General features: G+C 41.2%; 1 protein-coding gene across 2 annotated transcripts; it reads left to right on the top strand.

Moving 5' to 3' along the window:
* Positions 1-874: 874 nt before the first annotated feature.
* On the top strand, positions 875-12,928 carry LOC125005040 (microtubule-associated protein RP/EB family member 1-like). 2 transcript variants are annotated; one of them, XM_047579990.1, is made up of 7 exons: positions 875-1,052; positions 2,840-2,970; positions 3,662-3,807; positions 7,031-7,229; positions 7,342-7,448; positions 7,560-7,712; positions 8,952-12,928. In XM_047579990.1, the coding sequence occupies exons 2-7, from the start codon at positions 2,850-2,852 to the stop codon at positions 8,994-8,996; spliced, it is 771 nt and encodes a 256-aa protein (XP_047435946.1). In that variant the 5' UTR covers positions 875-1,052; positions 2,840-2,849; the 3' UTR covers positions 8,997-12,928. The 2 variants fall into 2 exon arrangements, with proteins under 2 accessions (XP_047435946.1, XP_047435938.1); XM_047579982.1 differs by having other exon boundaries at positions 2,837-2,970.
* The last annotated feature ends 1,509 nt before the right edge of the window (positions 12,929-14,437 follow it).

The raw sequence follows: 14,437 nt of genomic DNA, 5'->3' as shown, positions 1-14,437 counted from the left end.
ACATTTGTCCAACAGCAGGACTTAAAAACAGCGTTGTATGCTTAATTATTTCAGTTTTGATATTTTCATTTTCTGGATTGCCATGTTGTGGAAACTCCTCCAACATGACACATCTTTTAATTTGTGGTACCCTCCAATGGATTTCATTAATTATGATTTAAGGTGACCAACTGAAATTTGTTTAATAGAAAATCCAAATTAGATATTGATAGTTTTCTAACATTTATCATTCCATTAATATACCTGATCCACATTGCATCGGACCTTTCATGCTCATCCTGCGGGCCGTGGGCCTATGTCTCTAGCTCAGGCCTGGCTCCAGGGTGGGTAAATGGACTCTTGTTTTTGTATTTCATTCAGGGTCTTCAGAACTGTTTTTTGTCTTACTCTCCATCCAGGATCAATCTGCCTTTGGAGACCCTACCAGGGGCAAAATGCTCTGGACAGCATAGCCCCTAGTGTCATTAGGGCACTCAAACTCCTCCACTACGGTGTGGTGACGGTTGAAGGAGTCTGACAATAAAATGGAAACTTCTACCTTAAAAATATAATAAAAACAGCCATTACCATGAGCATTTCATATTTAAATGATTACACAGGATTTGCGTACTAATAAATTATGTAATTATCACTTATAAATCCATTTCTTAAAGCGTAAATGAATAAATACATTTTATTTAAGAGTTAAAGGGAGTATTTTTTAGTATGACCCATAGTAGGGCTAAATGTCTTTGAGCATCTGTGGTTTTGTAATATAAAACATGTAGTATGTACTCTATAATAGTATGATCCATAGTAGGACTAAATGTCTTGTTATATCTATGCGCGCGCCCTCGTCACGTTTAGGCGTTACCCGGTGCGTCGTGACGCCATCAACCCGTTCCTTCCGCTGCCGGTAGAGTGAGCGTGAACTGCCAAGAAGAAGAGAAGAAAAGCAGAAGTGGCAATAACGTCGAAACGAGCTCAGATTGGCATTTTATGACACAGGGTTACAGCCGAGAAAATTATCATAATCACCGTGCCCGAGAACTGTGAAAGCCAATCGACTCAAGGTGGGTTTAAGGGCGCGTGTGGACGGTATGGTTTATTTGCCGGCTGGTCGAAGAGGCAGCCAAGTTCCCTCAGCTAAGATGTTAGCTGGTGGCTAGCAGGAAGACGGCCGGGATGTTGTGGTTTCACCCCCAAATTAAACATCGATATTAGGCGTCACGTTAACTGTAGTTCACTAGTACAGTTGTGGAGCTGAAATATGGGCGCTTTCGCTCTGAAGGATGGAGTCGCGGCTAGAGCTAGCTAACTTAAGCTAACGTGGTGGTCTTAGTGAGTTCAGGGCGGGGAAGACGGTCTCAAGTCGGTGAGATAACCGGCTCCCAGTAGTCTATAGCCAACCATAGTAATGAAGCTAATATTTGCTACGGTTAAATTGACAAAAAAACAAGTGATTTCACGGTTATTTTCTATTTGATGTATTCCGGTAGGTAGCTGGATAACGGCTTAGCTAAGCTAACGTGTATAATGCTAAGCTGCTAACTGACGCTAACACGTTAGCGTCCAAGTTTCTAAGCGGGGCCCTGACTGCCGGCATTTAGCTGTTATTGTTATACTATCCGATATTACAGCGTCGACATCTCTTTCCATTCATATTAATCCCAACCTAGCTTTATCCACAACCCCGACATGACTGTAAAACTAACCCGTTATCTCCGTTATCATTCATCATAGCCTAGCTTTACCGTCCGGCGAGAACTAGTTCTATAAAGGGAGAAACTGAGAACGTTAAAAATGAGTAGATCTATACTAATATTAATAGTAAAACTGATTTATTGATCATATTGCACTTGATGTAATTGAGAAAAAATATAAACGCCCCTTCTGAGTAAAAGCTGATGTCATTACTTCAAAACAGTTTCCATGAAGGATTCTTATTTCTGATTTTTACTGATTTGACTTAGATGTTTTTTCAGTCAACATCATAAAACTCAGATATATAAAATAATAGAACATGTTTATCCGTTAAAGATATTGACTGTAAAAATGATCACATTGGAGAAACAGTTAATGTTCAATGGCAAAAATGTCAGTTGACCAACTGACAACATCTGGGCTCTTGTAATTTAGTAGTAGCAGTTAAATGCGATTGAAGGGGTTCAAAAACAGGCAAATAAGTTTTTTTGCACATCTAAATAAAGTAGATGACAATACTAGGAGAACTATTATTCTCCTACTTATTACTTTCAACTGGAGTAAAAATATCTGACTTGCTTTGACCTGGAGGAGAGCTACACCTGGGACTGATGATGAGGTTTTCTGTTAAAGATAGTGTTCATTTCATAAATAATGACCCCAGTGTAGGCATTAAAACCTTACTTCTGTCATTGATTGATTGTGATTGGTTTTTCAGAAGTGAATATTATCTCTTTATTTTCTGTTCCTTTGAAGTGAATATTCTAGGACTTGACGTATTTGTCATGCTGTCATTTAAGGTGCTTAAATTAAATATGTGGTAAGTGAATTTAAATAGAAAAGCAATAGTCACAGCAGGAGTGTAATGAATCCTTTTATGGTCTTTCTTTATGTGAGAATTTTCCTCCATACGAATCATTTCTGGATTGATACAAACCAGTTCAAAGTGAAAAATGCTTCGCACTAATGTCAGAGCTGCAAGGATGCAAATGAATCCTCACAAGCCTCCAGTTCTGTGTCTGATAGGTTTTGGCTTTGTCTGCTCTATGTTTTCCTTTTGACAGATGAACCAGTCTTCATGTAAATGTTTTTTTCCACGTTGCACTGTTGACATCTTAACAAAGACGTAAGCTCTCCATCTTATCCCTGACAGCAGCTGATCAACGATGGCTGTGAACGTGTACTCCACCTCAGTGACCAGTGACAACTTAAGTCGTCATGACATGCTGGTCTGGATCAATGAATCTCTACAGATGAACCTCACCAAGATAGAAATGTTGTGTTCAGGTAAGAAATGGGTTTTAGCTTTTATTTAATCACCTTGTGAGTGACAGATATTTCATTAATGGATGCTTGTCATATTTCAGTTATAAGTGGTGGGCATGCATGTTTAAAGATTAGACTGGTGTCAGTGTGATACTTTGCACAAGTGTGTGATTTTGCTGACGTTGTGGAACAAGGATGCAGAATAGATTGGCAATGAAAGAGTGATACACTGAACCATAATTTTGTATATGGGTCAATAATTCAAAATAATGTTTTGATTAAAGTTAATAATTTGACTCTTCACAAATGTGGAAAGTCTGAGTCTTTAAGTAGAAACATGTCCTGGTTTTGTGGATAATGAGTGATTTTGCCAGTAATTTTTGTTATATATATTATCATATATTATCACTAAACTCTTCTTTGTTTCCTACCATCAGCCTGTCCGTGCATGTGTTTTGAGACTGTAGATTTATTGTTTGTTGTGTTTATATCTAAACCGTAAGTTTTAGTGTCTGATTAAAAGGCGTGTTGAGACAACTGGCACAATTTACACTAATCCCTTGTTGAGTCAGCTGGATATTAATCGGCACTTGATGTTCTCCTACCTCGTTTTTTTTTTTTTTTTTTTTTTTTTTTTAATTTGAGAATACTCTGTGCATATGTGTACTGCTGATTAGACTTGGGGAAGCTTCAAGTATTTGTTCTTGTACAGGTGCTGCCTACTGCCAGTTCATGGATATGCTGTTCCCCAACTCTGTGCCTCTGAAGAAAGTTAAATTTGGTGCCAAGCTGGAGCACGAATACATCCATAACTTCAAGCTTCTGCAGGTTGCCTTCAAAAAGATGGGAGTCGACAAAGTAAGCAAGAATATGTACTTACCTAACACATGTCAGCTTCAAATTACACAGTGCAGCCTCTGTGTAAGCAGTCTGGGAATATAGGTATGGAGGAGTTTCTGATATTGGAGGACAAGGTGTTTCACTTGAAACATTAAAACCAAATCTTCAGCTGACAAAATATCTGTTTTTTAATAGTGTTTTATTGTGACATGCAAGCCTCATATGCAATATGTTAAACTAGCAATGGCACTTTCGTCATGTCATGAGTTACAGAGATTAGACTGTGGTTTTCAGTACAACAGGAACTGCTCTTTAAAAGGAGATGTTCACTTTGACAACATGGGGTTAGGTCTGAAATTCACCATGATGCAAACTGTCTGCAACTTTTCCTCTTCATACTTAAATTTTGGAAGTAATTTGTACTCGAGCAAAACAAATTGTATGAAAAGAAATGTATATTTTATTTATTTGCTAGCAAGAATATCCTGGCATGAAAATTACTGCAGGAAAACCCTTCAAAGAATAACTCAGCTGCAGTTATCAATGAAATAAAACAAACCGCAATATACTCAGGATGTAAAGTAGAAACTAAGGAATCTGCATACAGCTATGTCCACACATGTCCTATAAGATGTTGCATTAGTTTTCTTGAACTCTCATTTCCTGAAGTTACTTCGCAATAAAAGCCTTCCTTTGGTCGACTAGTGAAAAGCTTTTAACATGGAGCAGGTGCAGGAAGTGTTTGGGTTAAATTAATAGCAGCTGAGGTTTGTACAACTCGACTCACTTACTGCAAAATAGGAAACATGAATCATGTCTGATTACTGGCGATTTGCGCCCACTCCTTCCTGTAGTGGGGGAAACACTGCAGATACACTGTCCCCTCTTGCTCTGACCCTGAAGAGACCGACTCTTCATGACTGCATGAAAAATAGTCTAAACTGCACCAAAAAAACAACAACTACAAGTCAGTGTAGGCAGAATTGCAATGTAACAAACCTGCTGCAACATGAACAGGAAATAAAACAATTTAACCTTTAAGCGCAGCAGCTGGACCTTAAAACAGTGAATCATAAAATGGTTTACGAGTGACTTTAGCAGTTGCTCCTCACTGCTGCTTGATATGCTGCCTGAAATGCATGTCATCCCCTCCCAGCCGCCCGAGTTGCCTCTGTAGATTATGAGTCATTATGTTTTCTTTGCACTTTTTAACTGCACAATCTTTTAAGCTGTAATGAGACACTGGAGAACGGGCAGACCTTCATTTTAAAATGCTGTGCAACAGAATCAAGTAACACGACCATATGTTTCAAAACATTGTTTTTAGCTGTCTTGTGAAAAGTAGCAGAGCAGTGTTCCCCCGAATGCTTCATGACGCTTTAGTTTGAATTCTTCCTTAACGTCTTGATGTAAAGCCAACAAAGATCATAAAAGGCGGGACACATACTGCAGAGCTTTGTGTTTCCTGACTTGACATGCCGCTGCTTGAATGACTATTGACGAAGCTGCCATCATTTATTCATGGGTCAACTTCCTTCCTGCCATCCATTTGTTTGAAGGCATAAAGTAGTGCCTTTTTGGCACTGCATATGCTCCATGCCATTGTACACCTAGAGCACACATCAGTGTATTCATGGCTGTTCAGGGTTATAATCCCAAGCTCTGTGTCTGCACCATGAACTTTAGCCTCATTCATGCTTTGTGTCAATGTCATTTTCTTCCACTGCTGAGTAACTGATTCACTGCTGAGCCCGTTTGTCTTTTTCTGCTGTTCTGTTTCTTCTTGTGTCTTGTATTGTACTGTATGTATACGTCTTTTTCTCGGCTGGACCAGCTACACAATCGGTACATTGTTAGTTTGTAATTTTATCCTTGTACCTCAGTAGCGGCCATCTATTGTATGTCAGTATCACAGTTTCCATAGGAAAGCTGTGTACGCCGATCAAGCGTAACATTATGACCTAATACTGTGTTGGTCCCCTTTCGCTGCCAAAACAGCCCTTCACCATCGAAGCACAGAGTCCACTAGACAACTGGAGATGTGATGTGGTATCTGGTACAACATCTCCTCAAACATTTCCTGTACCATTTTTGCTTTGTGGTAGGACACATTGTCCTGCTGAAAGAGGTCACTGTCATCAGGGAATGCCATTTCCATCAGCACCATATGCAAGAAACTGCGATTTGTGTCTGACCTTTCTATCAGAACCAGCATCAACATCGGAGCTACAGTCGCTCATCTGTTGGATCTGACTACACAGGCCAGACTTCATTACCCAGCATTCTTGAGTGACCCTTGGCCGCCCATGACCCTGTTGATGTTGAAGAGATTCAATGACAATTCAACTGTACATGGTCATGATGTTATGGCTGATCAGTATATATATTACTATTAAATGTATTATGAACTGAAAATTCATCTCGGGTATGGAGGTTTTTTATTGTGTGTAGTACTAATTTGAATGTCTTAGATTGGTAGATGTAATCTTTCCTTCATGACGTCTGTCTGACACCGTTTCATTTCTTTTATAGTAAATAATTCTGCCAGGTCGCTGACATAGCACTTAACACTCATCTGACACCCTGGTAACACTATTATCATGCACTATTTCCCTCTTCATGACTAATGTTCAGTTTATGTTGACAAAGTTTAAGAACGGTTGGTTTTGGAGAGTGTAGTGCTTGTGGTGCTACTGTGATACTGTATTGAATGAAACGCAACTTATTCTGTTATTTTGTGGCTAAAATTGGGTCCCGCTAATGCTAATGCTCTCTTGGTGGAAAGCGTCATGAAAGATGATAGAGTTGATGAGAGCAGGCTGTCAAACCAAAACAACAAGCTAAAAGGCTTGCCCAGATGTCACCTTAGTTTGTCACCACGCTGTTTTTATTGGATTCAGTGTTAACGGAAATGTACAGTCTGACAGAGTGAAAGCTGAGACTTATCAAGTGAAGTGTGTTCCAGCTTCATGTTTAGTTTTCCAGCTACAGCCTCATTGTTTTGGTTCAGTGGTCTAATCGTGTTGGTTTCTGCTGCAGCAGGCTGTAATAAATCTCCATTAAAGGCCACTAAACCACGTTAAACTGCTGACGGACACATCCAGAGATCAGCTGGTGACGAAAGTGTAACGTTTAGCAGTTGAGGATCAGAGTTTTCTTCAGTGGAGATGGTAGACGACTATTAGAAACCACAAGCTACCAGACCTTCACCTGGACTAACAGTCTTCTCTTTTGCTTCCAGATCATTCCAGTAGACAAACTGGTGAAGGGGAAGTTTCAAGACAACTTTGAGTTCGTCCAGTGGTTTAAGAAGTTCTTTGATGCCAACTACGATGGAAAGGATTATGATCCAGTTGAGGCAAGGCAGGGCCACGACGCCATGCCGCCACCACCTGCTACATCAGCCCTCAACAAACCACCCAAGAAGGCCATCAGTCAAAGTCAGAGCTCTGCTTGCAACGGATCTCCGTTGGGTGTCTGAAAATCTGGTTATGTTGCTGTGAACGGTGAGGTTTTCACTCACGAGTTGTTTTGTCTTATGAATTTCTTCAGCTCCCCAGAGGCCCCCCGTTGCCAAGGTAGCGCCCAAGTTGGCTCCTGTCAGCTCAAGGAAACCGATGGGAGGAGGTGATGAGGAGAGGGCCGAGCTCCTGAATGAGGTCAGAACACCGCGGTGGAAAAGTATTTTTACAATCGCATTTAGAAGAGTGAACAAATTAGTACATCTTGGTTTGTCCGTAGAAAATAACCTTATTTTTTTCCATGCGCAGGTGGAGATCCTGAAGTCTACCATTCAGGACATGGAGAAGGAGAGAGACTTTTACTTTGGTAAGCTGCGAAACATTGAGCTGATTTGCCAGGAGAAGGAAGGAGAGGGCGACCCCACACTGCAGAGGATCATAGACATCCTCTACGCCACAGACGTGAGTTTCATTATCCGTGTTCAGTGGAGTTTAGAGGAGCTGGTGTTCATCCAGAGTTCCCAAGTAGAAGGCAGATATTGTCAGATTAGAAGTGGATGTTAACTGAGTGGTAGTTTCAAACTATTCCGCCATCCATCTTCTTCTCTGTCCTTCTCTGTGGTGTCTCCTGAAGAAAATGACCTATTTTTTAAAAAAATATATGGCTTTTATTTATTTATTTTTTTTAAATCTCAGTGGGAACAAATGGAAAATACAGTTAAAGGGCAACTTTGTTCTATAAATGCCTCCCCAGTGAACAGACTGCGTGATATTCTCTCAGTTCAATAGCAGATTAAAGCCCATTTGTTCATCCGTTAACAGCTGCTGATGTCTTTGTGAATTCCTGCGGAGGAATGGCATGCAGCTCTCTAACTGAGGCTCAGACACGTCACTGGAATATGCGGACATGGCCGTTAACATGTGTGATTGTTCAAGTCCTGATTCTTGTGAATTTATATCCTCAATTTCCAGTTCATTGCCTATAATAGTGAAAATGAATACATTCTATCATAACAGTCCTGGACTAAATCTTAGCTTCATGAAGGTTATGATGTTCAGCATTTGTTTAAAATGTCTGAGAGCTGTTGATTCAAGTGTGTTTTCATTTTGGAGGCTGTGGGTTGTAGCGCAATAGAATGGTGCTGTGGTGTTCATTCATGTTTCTATTATTTTGACCACCCTATTTTAGCCAGTGGCCTTGATAAATAACACTTTGTTCATGATCACCTTGTTGAACTGACAGCTTTCTGATGTTATTTCAACATAAAGTGAACATTACAACAGTTAGGAAGTTGAATTAGTGCAGGACTGTTGTATCAGTTGGTTCATTTTCACTGGTGTACCTAATGAACTGGCAGATGAGTGTATTTTTGACAAAATATGTGAATAAACAGAGTTTGAAATAAAAACATGACAGTGCTGTAATGCGGCATGTTTTTGAAAATGATTAAAACCTAATGTATAATTGTATTTATTGTTTGGGAATATTAAAAGTCTCTCCAGGTATCTATAAACTGAGTCCTTGGGTATCAAACTAAACTGGTGCCCAGACCATGAAGTATGATATGTAAAGTAAGATGCCGCTAAGTTGTCTATGTAGAACTGGTCCTTTGTGTGCCTACACTGTGTTTTAAATCAAACCACACTGCCTCCACATAGACACACCTGCTGATGCACTGTTTCATATCTCCATCTCTTCAGGAGGGTTTTGTGATACCAGATGCAGAGGAGCCAGAGGAGTTTTAAATATTCAAGACTGCAAGCAACTTTTCACTTAGATGCCCTGGTCTACCAACCCACTTCCAAATCTTTCCTCAAGCCAAGACAGTTTGGTTTTATATCCGACGCCAAGCCTATTCTCGACTTGTGTCCCCTCCCGAATCGAACCCCCGCCCTGCTGGACTCCTTCTTCCTGTAACCTTCAACCACCGTGCAGCTCCTCCTTTACCGAACCATCTTTTATCAATAATCAGCGCATCCCCAGTCCTCCTCCCTCTAAACCAGATGGAGCAGTACATATCTGGTTTCTGTAACGGACTTTAGTGTGAAAAACATGTTCTCTGTGGGTGTGTGTGGGTGTGTATACGTGTGTGTGTGTGTGTGTGTGTGTGTGTGTGTGTGTGTGTGGTTGTAAGTGTAAAAAAAATCGATTTGAAACAAACGTGAAGAACCTCCTCTGGAGACCCGGCTGTTCGTTGTCCCAAACTAATCCAGGTTGGATTTTAGTTTAATGGCGCTGTAGCCGCTCTGTGCCTCTAATGCTCGCACTGAATTTTATTCATTTAGAGACAGAACTGAGGAACAGCAGGAAGAAGAAAAACACATCTTACCAACTAGAACACGTACTTTTTCATCACTTTGAAACAAATCGGTGACTTATTTTTGCTCGTTTTAGTCGTGCTAAATAAATTGTGTTTAAGATGTAGTCGGATTTGGTCGCCAAGTTTTGAAACTAATGCAAATGAAGAAAACAATTAATGGGTCGTTCATTGTGACGCTGAAGGGCTCAGGGTTTAGTCTGGGACGAGGCAGCGGTCGGGTCTCTCCTTGGCCTTTTTCCACCTGTGACTTCCTGTCCAACCAGGGACACCATCTTGACTTTGTCCTGCTTTTGTAAATTAATGCTACTGTTCTGTCACATTTTCCCCCTCACTCCATTTTTTTCCTTTTATTTGTCTTGTTTACCTTGTCGTTTATTTTGACATGTTCCTGGGCACTTGTCATTCATGCCCACACCTTTTTATATAATTTAGTTTTTTCTCACGCTTTAAACTAAACGATCACTCTGTCGGAAAGATTTTACTTGTGTGCAGAAACATGTTTTTCCAGCCACAATAGAGTTTTGAATATATATATATATATATTTTTTTTTTTTGAAAGGTTGCGGTTCTTGTAGCAGATCGGACGTCTTTTCTTCTCCTCCGCACACATTGTCCCACCAAACCTTCACATTTCAGGCTTCCTAAACGTGCAATTGTTCATTCCAGGAGAAGTGGCCTAATCTTCAGGTCGACATGAGATGAAGCGTTTAAAGCGGGTGGCAGCATTCTTCCGATGTTTGGTTAAAAAAAAAAAAAAAAGAAGAAGTGCAAAAAAAATCCCAACTAGCCGATAAGGTTTTTGTCTCTTTGGACGTCTGATTTAAGGCTTAAGCACTGCTTTTATACCAGTGGACTTTCAGCAGCTTCAGACCAGCCGCTTGATAAACACTGTGAGCTCCGACTGCGGCTGATCGCTGTGTTGGCTTCACGTAGCCGGCTGCAGTCGACACCTTCTACATCTCTCAGCTGCTGCGGATCAGTGAAACCTCTCCCTTTCAATACTAGTGTCCTATTATTTTTTAAATTTTTTTTTTTAAATACCCAAAGCTGATCTGTCACATGGATCAAAAATGCCACGCTGAAGGAAAACTCCTCTGAAAGACAAATGTCTTATGCTTCCCCGTTCTATATCCACGCCCTGACTGACCAACATTTAATATTATCTGTGGATCTAATTTGAGACCCGTTGCTCCCCTGCATTACGTCCAAACGTAATATCTCCACATATTTGTCCCTAATTTGAAACGACACACTGGTGTGTGTTCCACGCCGACCCTGTAATTGGAGAACATGATGGCCTTATTCTTTAGTTTTTTTTTTGTACTTTAATGTGCTGTTTGGGGCAAATGTTTGTACTGTTACAGTCATAATTTTAATGTGTTCTGGAAATAAACAACATTGGAGGTATTGTGGACAGGAGCTCAGGTGTGTCGGGGTGCAGCAGGACGCCCGTCTTCCATCAGAAGCAAACTAATCTGAATGGTGACCGATGTGCACGGAAAACAGACTTAAATTAAACATGAGCATGTTCCTCTTCCGATGGCTGAATATTTAAGTGTAGCTTCATGACTCAGTTGGACGGAGCTCCCGAGCCTTTATCGAACACTGCCGTGGGACTGAATGTTGCACTAATCCAGTGGGTGCCTGGTCCTCATGTTCCTTTTGTATTTAGTTGCCTCCAGTAAGACCGCGCCTCTTATTTTCCCCCGTAGGAATCGTTTCTTCTTTCAGAATGTATGTCACTCCTACGAGTGCTTTGAGTGTCTTTATGAGCCTCGCGGTGACGTTCCAGTTCATGTTTTGTTTCATGTTTGTGCTCCGCAGATGATGAGGTTGAAGCACTGACTGATTTGATGACTGGACTGAGTCAGCTGTAAATTGACGTGTTGCACGTCTGTTTTGGGTGTTCACCGTTTTACGCACGGTAGCAGCAAAAGTACACAGACAAGTTGAGTACTGATGTTGAAAAGCCCTTGGAATAAGACAAGTAAATCTGGCTGTGAATGCAGACAAAGATTAAATCAGTTTATTTGATTTCATTGCTCACATTAAACTCGAGCTGTGAGGTATATCGTAGTTTGCTGAAGCTTCATGCAGCCCAACTGAGACTGAAGCCTCGTAGTTGTCAGGATTACCTTTGGTCTGTTTTACAATAAACATTTCAGTTCACCTATTTAACATTTATAACCACAGATTTGACAATAATAATGAATAAAAAAAAATATTCCACTGACACTAAACTTTCCTCAGGAGGAGCTACCCACACAAATGCTTAGAACCTCTCAGTTTATGTCCATATAGTTGTTTTAAGTGACAAACAAGGTGACGCCAAGTGTTTAACATTTAGCCTAAAGCTAAAATGGTTTCTTACTCCACTGCCACTCCTACTGTAAAATAAGCCAGTTCAGATTTCTTCTAGTGACCAATCTGTCCTGGGAGAGAGAAGCTGTAGCAATGATGCCAATAATGCCAAATGAGGACTAACAAACAGACAGTCAGTCCCCGCCTCCCCGTCTTTCTTTCCCTCTCTACCGTGAGCCTTCTCAAATACACGAAGCTGTAGACAGACCAGCGACTCCCTGAGTTTGGTTCTGACGAGCCTTAGTGAAGAAGTGCTTTTTGTTATGCAATGTTAAAGAGGGAACAGGTGCTCTCTCTCTCTCTCTTTACATAGTGGCCTCTGTGCTGAACCCAGTGCCAACGGAACCACCTCCCTCCACTGACGCCCTCTGTAGCGGTCGAGTCGCGGTACGGACCGACTCCAATCTGCCGTCGGGTCCTGATCTGTTCAATGTTTATCTTCCTGCTGGAGACTTTTTTTTTTTTTTTGACAATCGCCTGGTTCTTTTGCAGTTTTACTCCGTCGTCTTGACGGCGTTTGAAAGTGTTTGTAGCGGTGTGCCGACTCCTGTCTGGTTTCATGGTAGTGGTGAAGTGTGTTGTTGTTAAGTGTTAGTGAGAAGGACTGTGTGCGTCTGTTTCATGTTAAACTCTGGTACAAGATCTTTTTGTTTCTCCTTCCCAGTCTCACACACACACACACACACACACCGGAATTAGTTTGCGCTTGCTCGAGCGTTTTAAATCATCTCCAAGGAAACATGAATTAAGAAGGCGCAAACGCAACGTCTCTGGCCTGACGTCAGATGTGTGTGTTTGCAGAAAATGTCTGAGCAAAGAGAAGGAACGGCTTTAAACGGTGGTGCTTGTCTGACCTCTGACCTTTCTCAACAATCGGTGTGTACACTGTGGGCCGAGCGCCGCCTCACTCTCTCTCTATTTGATGTGTTTGTTATACTCTGCTGAACTCGATTTTCTTCAAGTTTCTTACAGACAATAAAACAGTATTTCCACGTCCCGGTTTTCCTGTTTCTCTCTGCTTGTGTGACTTTTTTCTTTTTAAAGCACAAGAAATTGACCACAACTAAAAAGAGTTTTCAGAGAACGAAGCAGGTTGAGTGTTTGTCAGAAATGCTGCTGATTTAAGGAGTCTGGCTTTACAATTGGCTTTTTTTTAAACGGCCAAGGAAGAACAGTGTTTTCACTGAATCTGCCGTTCTATGTTTCAAGTATGTGAAATAGCTGAGCATATGGGAGCGGCCTGATCACAGTGAACAAAGCAGCCTTATGAGTCACATGATGACGCCCCTCCATTCAGGCCCGTGGTTGACATTTGACCCCCCCCAGCAGTCCAGAGCTGTGATGCCAGACTTCAAGTTCATCTTAAGAAAATTCAAAAAGATGGAAGCTTCCACGTCACGTGCAAGTAACACAATATGAAGAGGGGAATTATCAGAATGCTGCAAACTAACTAAATGGTGCAGCTGTCGGAGATATCTGGCTTGATTTTGCATCACTGTCTGAAAGTCCAATTTAAAAATGCAAGGGAGCTCAATAATTAGAAGATTAGAAGTCTATATTTTAGATCGTGTGTGCATCAGCATTGCTAGCATCCATGTAATCAGAATAGAAAACAGAGTCATAGATAATGAGACAGCATAATGCATCGACCCCCTATAAGTATTACTTGCAAAGGGCTGATACAGAAGCAGCTGACCAGGACAGAGCAAAGTGAAAAGATACAGTGAACTTGTGAGGCATAATGGAGAACAATAAGGGGCTGTTATGCAGAGATAAGACAGTAGCAAAGGAGGGAGTTTGTTCAAGGTCTTTGCCTCTGCCACCAATGTCAGGGACACCAGCTCTGCCCCAACCACGGAGCCCACCTTCTGTATCCGTTTATCCGACTGCAAGGTTCCCGTCTTGTTACTGCTGCCTCCCAGCGCACCACAGTGTAGAAAAGAACACGGCGACAGAAGTCAGACACTAAACAACTTTAGTCTCCTGAGGAAATAGAGACTGTTTTCTGACCTCTTTGAATACTGAGTCTGTTAGGATCTCGCCTTTTCATTTCTACTATTCGTGTAATACTTACTTTTGCCCACACGGAGGCAGTGTTGGGAAACCGAGCGTCACCGCTTCAGTCCTTTTCGATGTGATTTGAATTGGTTCCTGTTATAAGTCACCACATGATAGCAATATCTTTCGACGCTGCAAACAGTAGCTGACAAGGTGAAAACGTAAATCAAATTCTAATTCATTCACTATTCACATACATTTTCAATTTAATATGATATGTAGGCCTATACACGAATTTTTATTATCACCTGTGGGTCACAAAAAGGTTTCCTTTTCCACCAGATACTTTTTTTCTAGTTTTTTTTTTTTTTTAAACTCTGACCAGGCGGCAACTTCAGGGTGTGAACATGCGGCAACGTCAGGGTCTGAGCCAATGGTCTGAGCGATGAAGCCCGTGCGGAAGTGCAAAAAAAACCCTGCAGTTCGTCGAATGGCCGCTTGAGGCTG

Source organism: Mugil cephalus, chromosome 1 (assembly GCF_022458985.1).
Source record: "Mugil cephalus isolate CIBA_MC_2020 chromosome 1, CIBA_Mcephalus_1.1, whole genome shotgun sequence".
Taxonomy (NCBI): domain Eukaryota; kingdom Metazoa; phylum Chordata; class Actinopteri; order Mugiliformes; family Mugilidae; genus Mugil; species Mugil cephalus.
The sequence above is the reverse complement of the archived record's forward strand: the minus strand, read 5'-3'. Positions and strand labels throughout refer to the sequence as shown.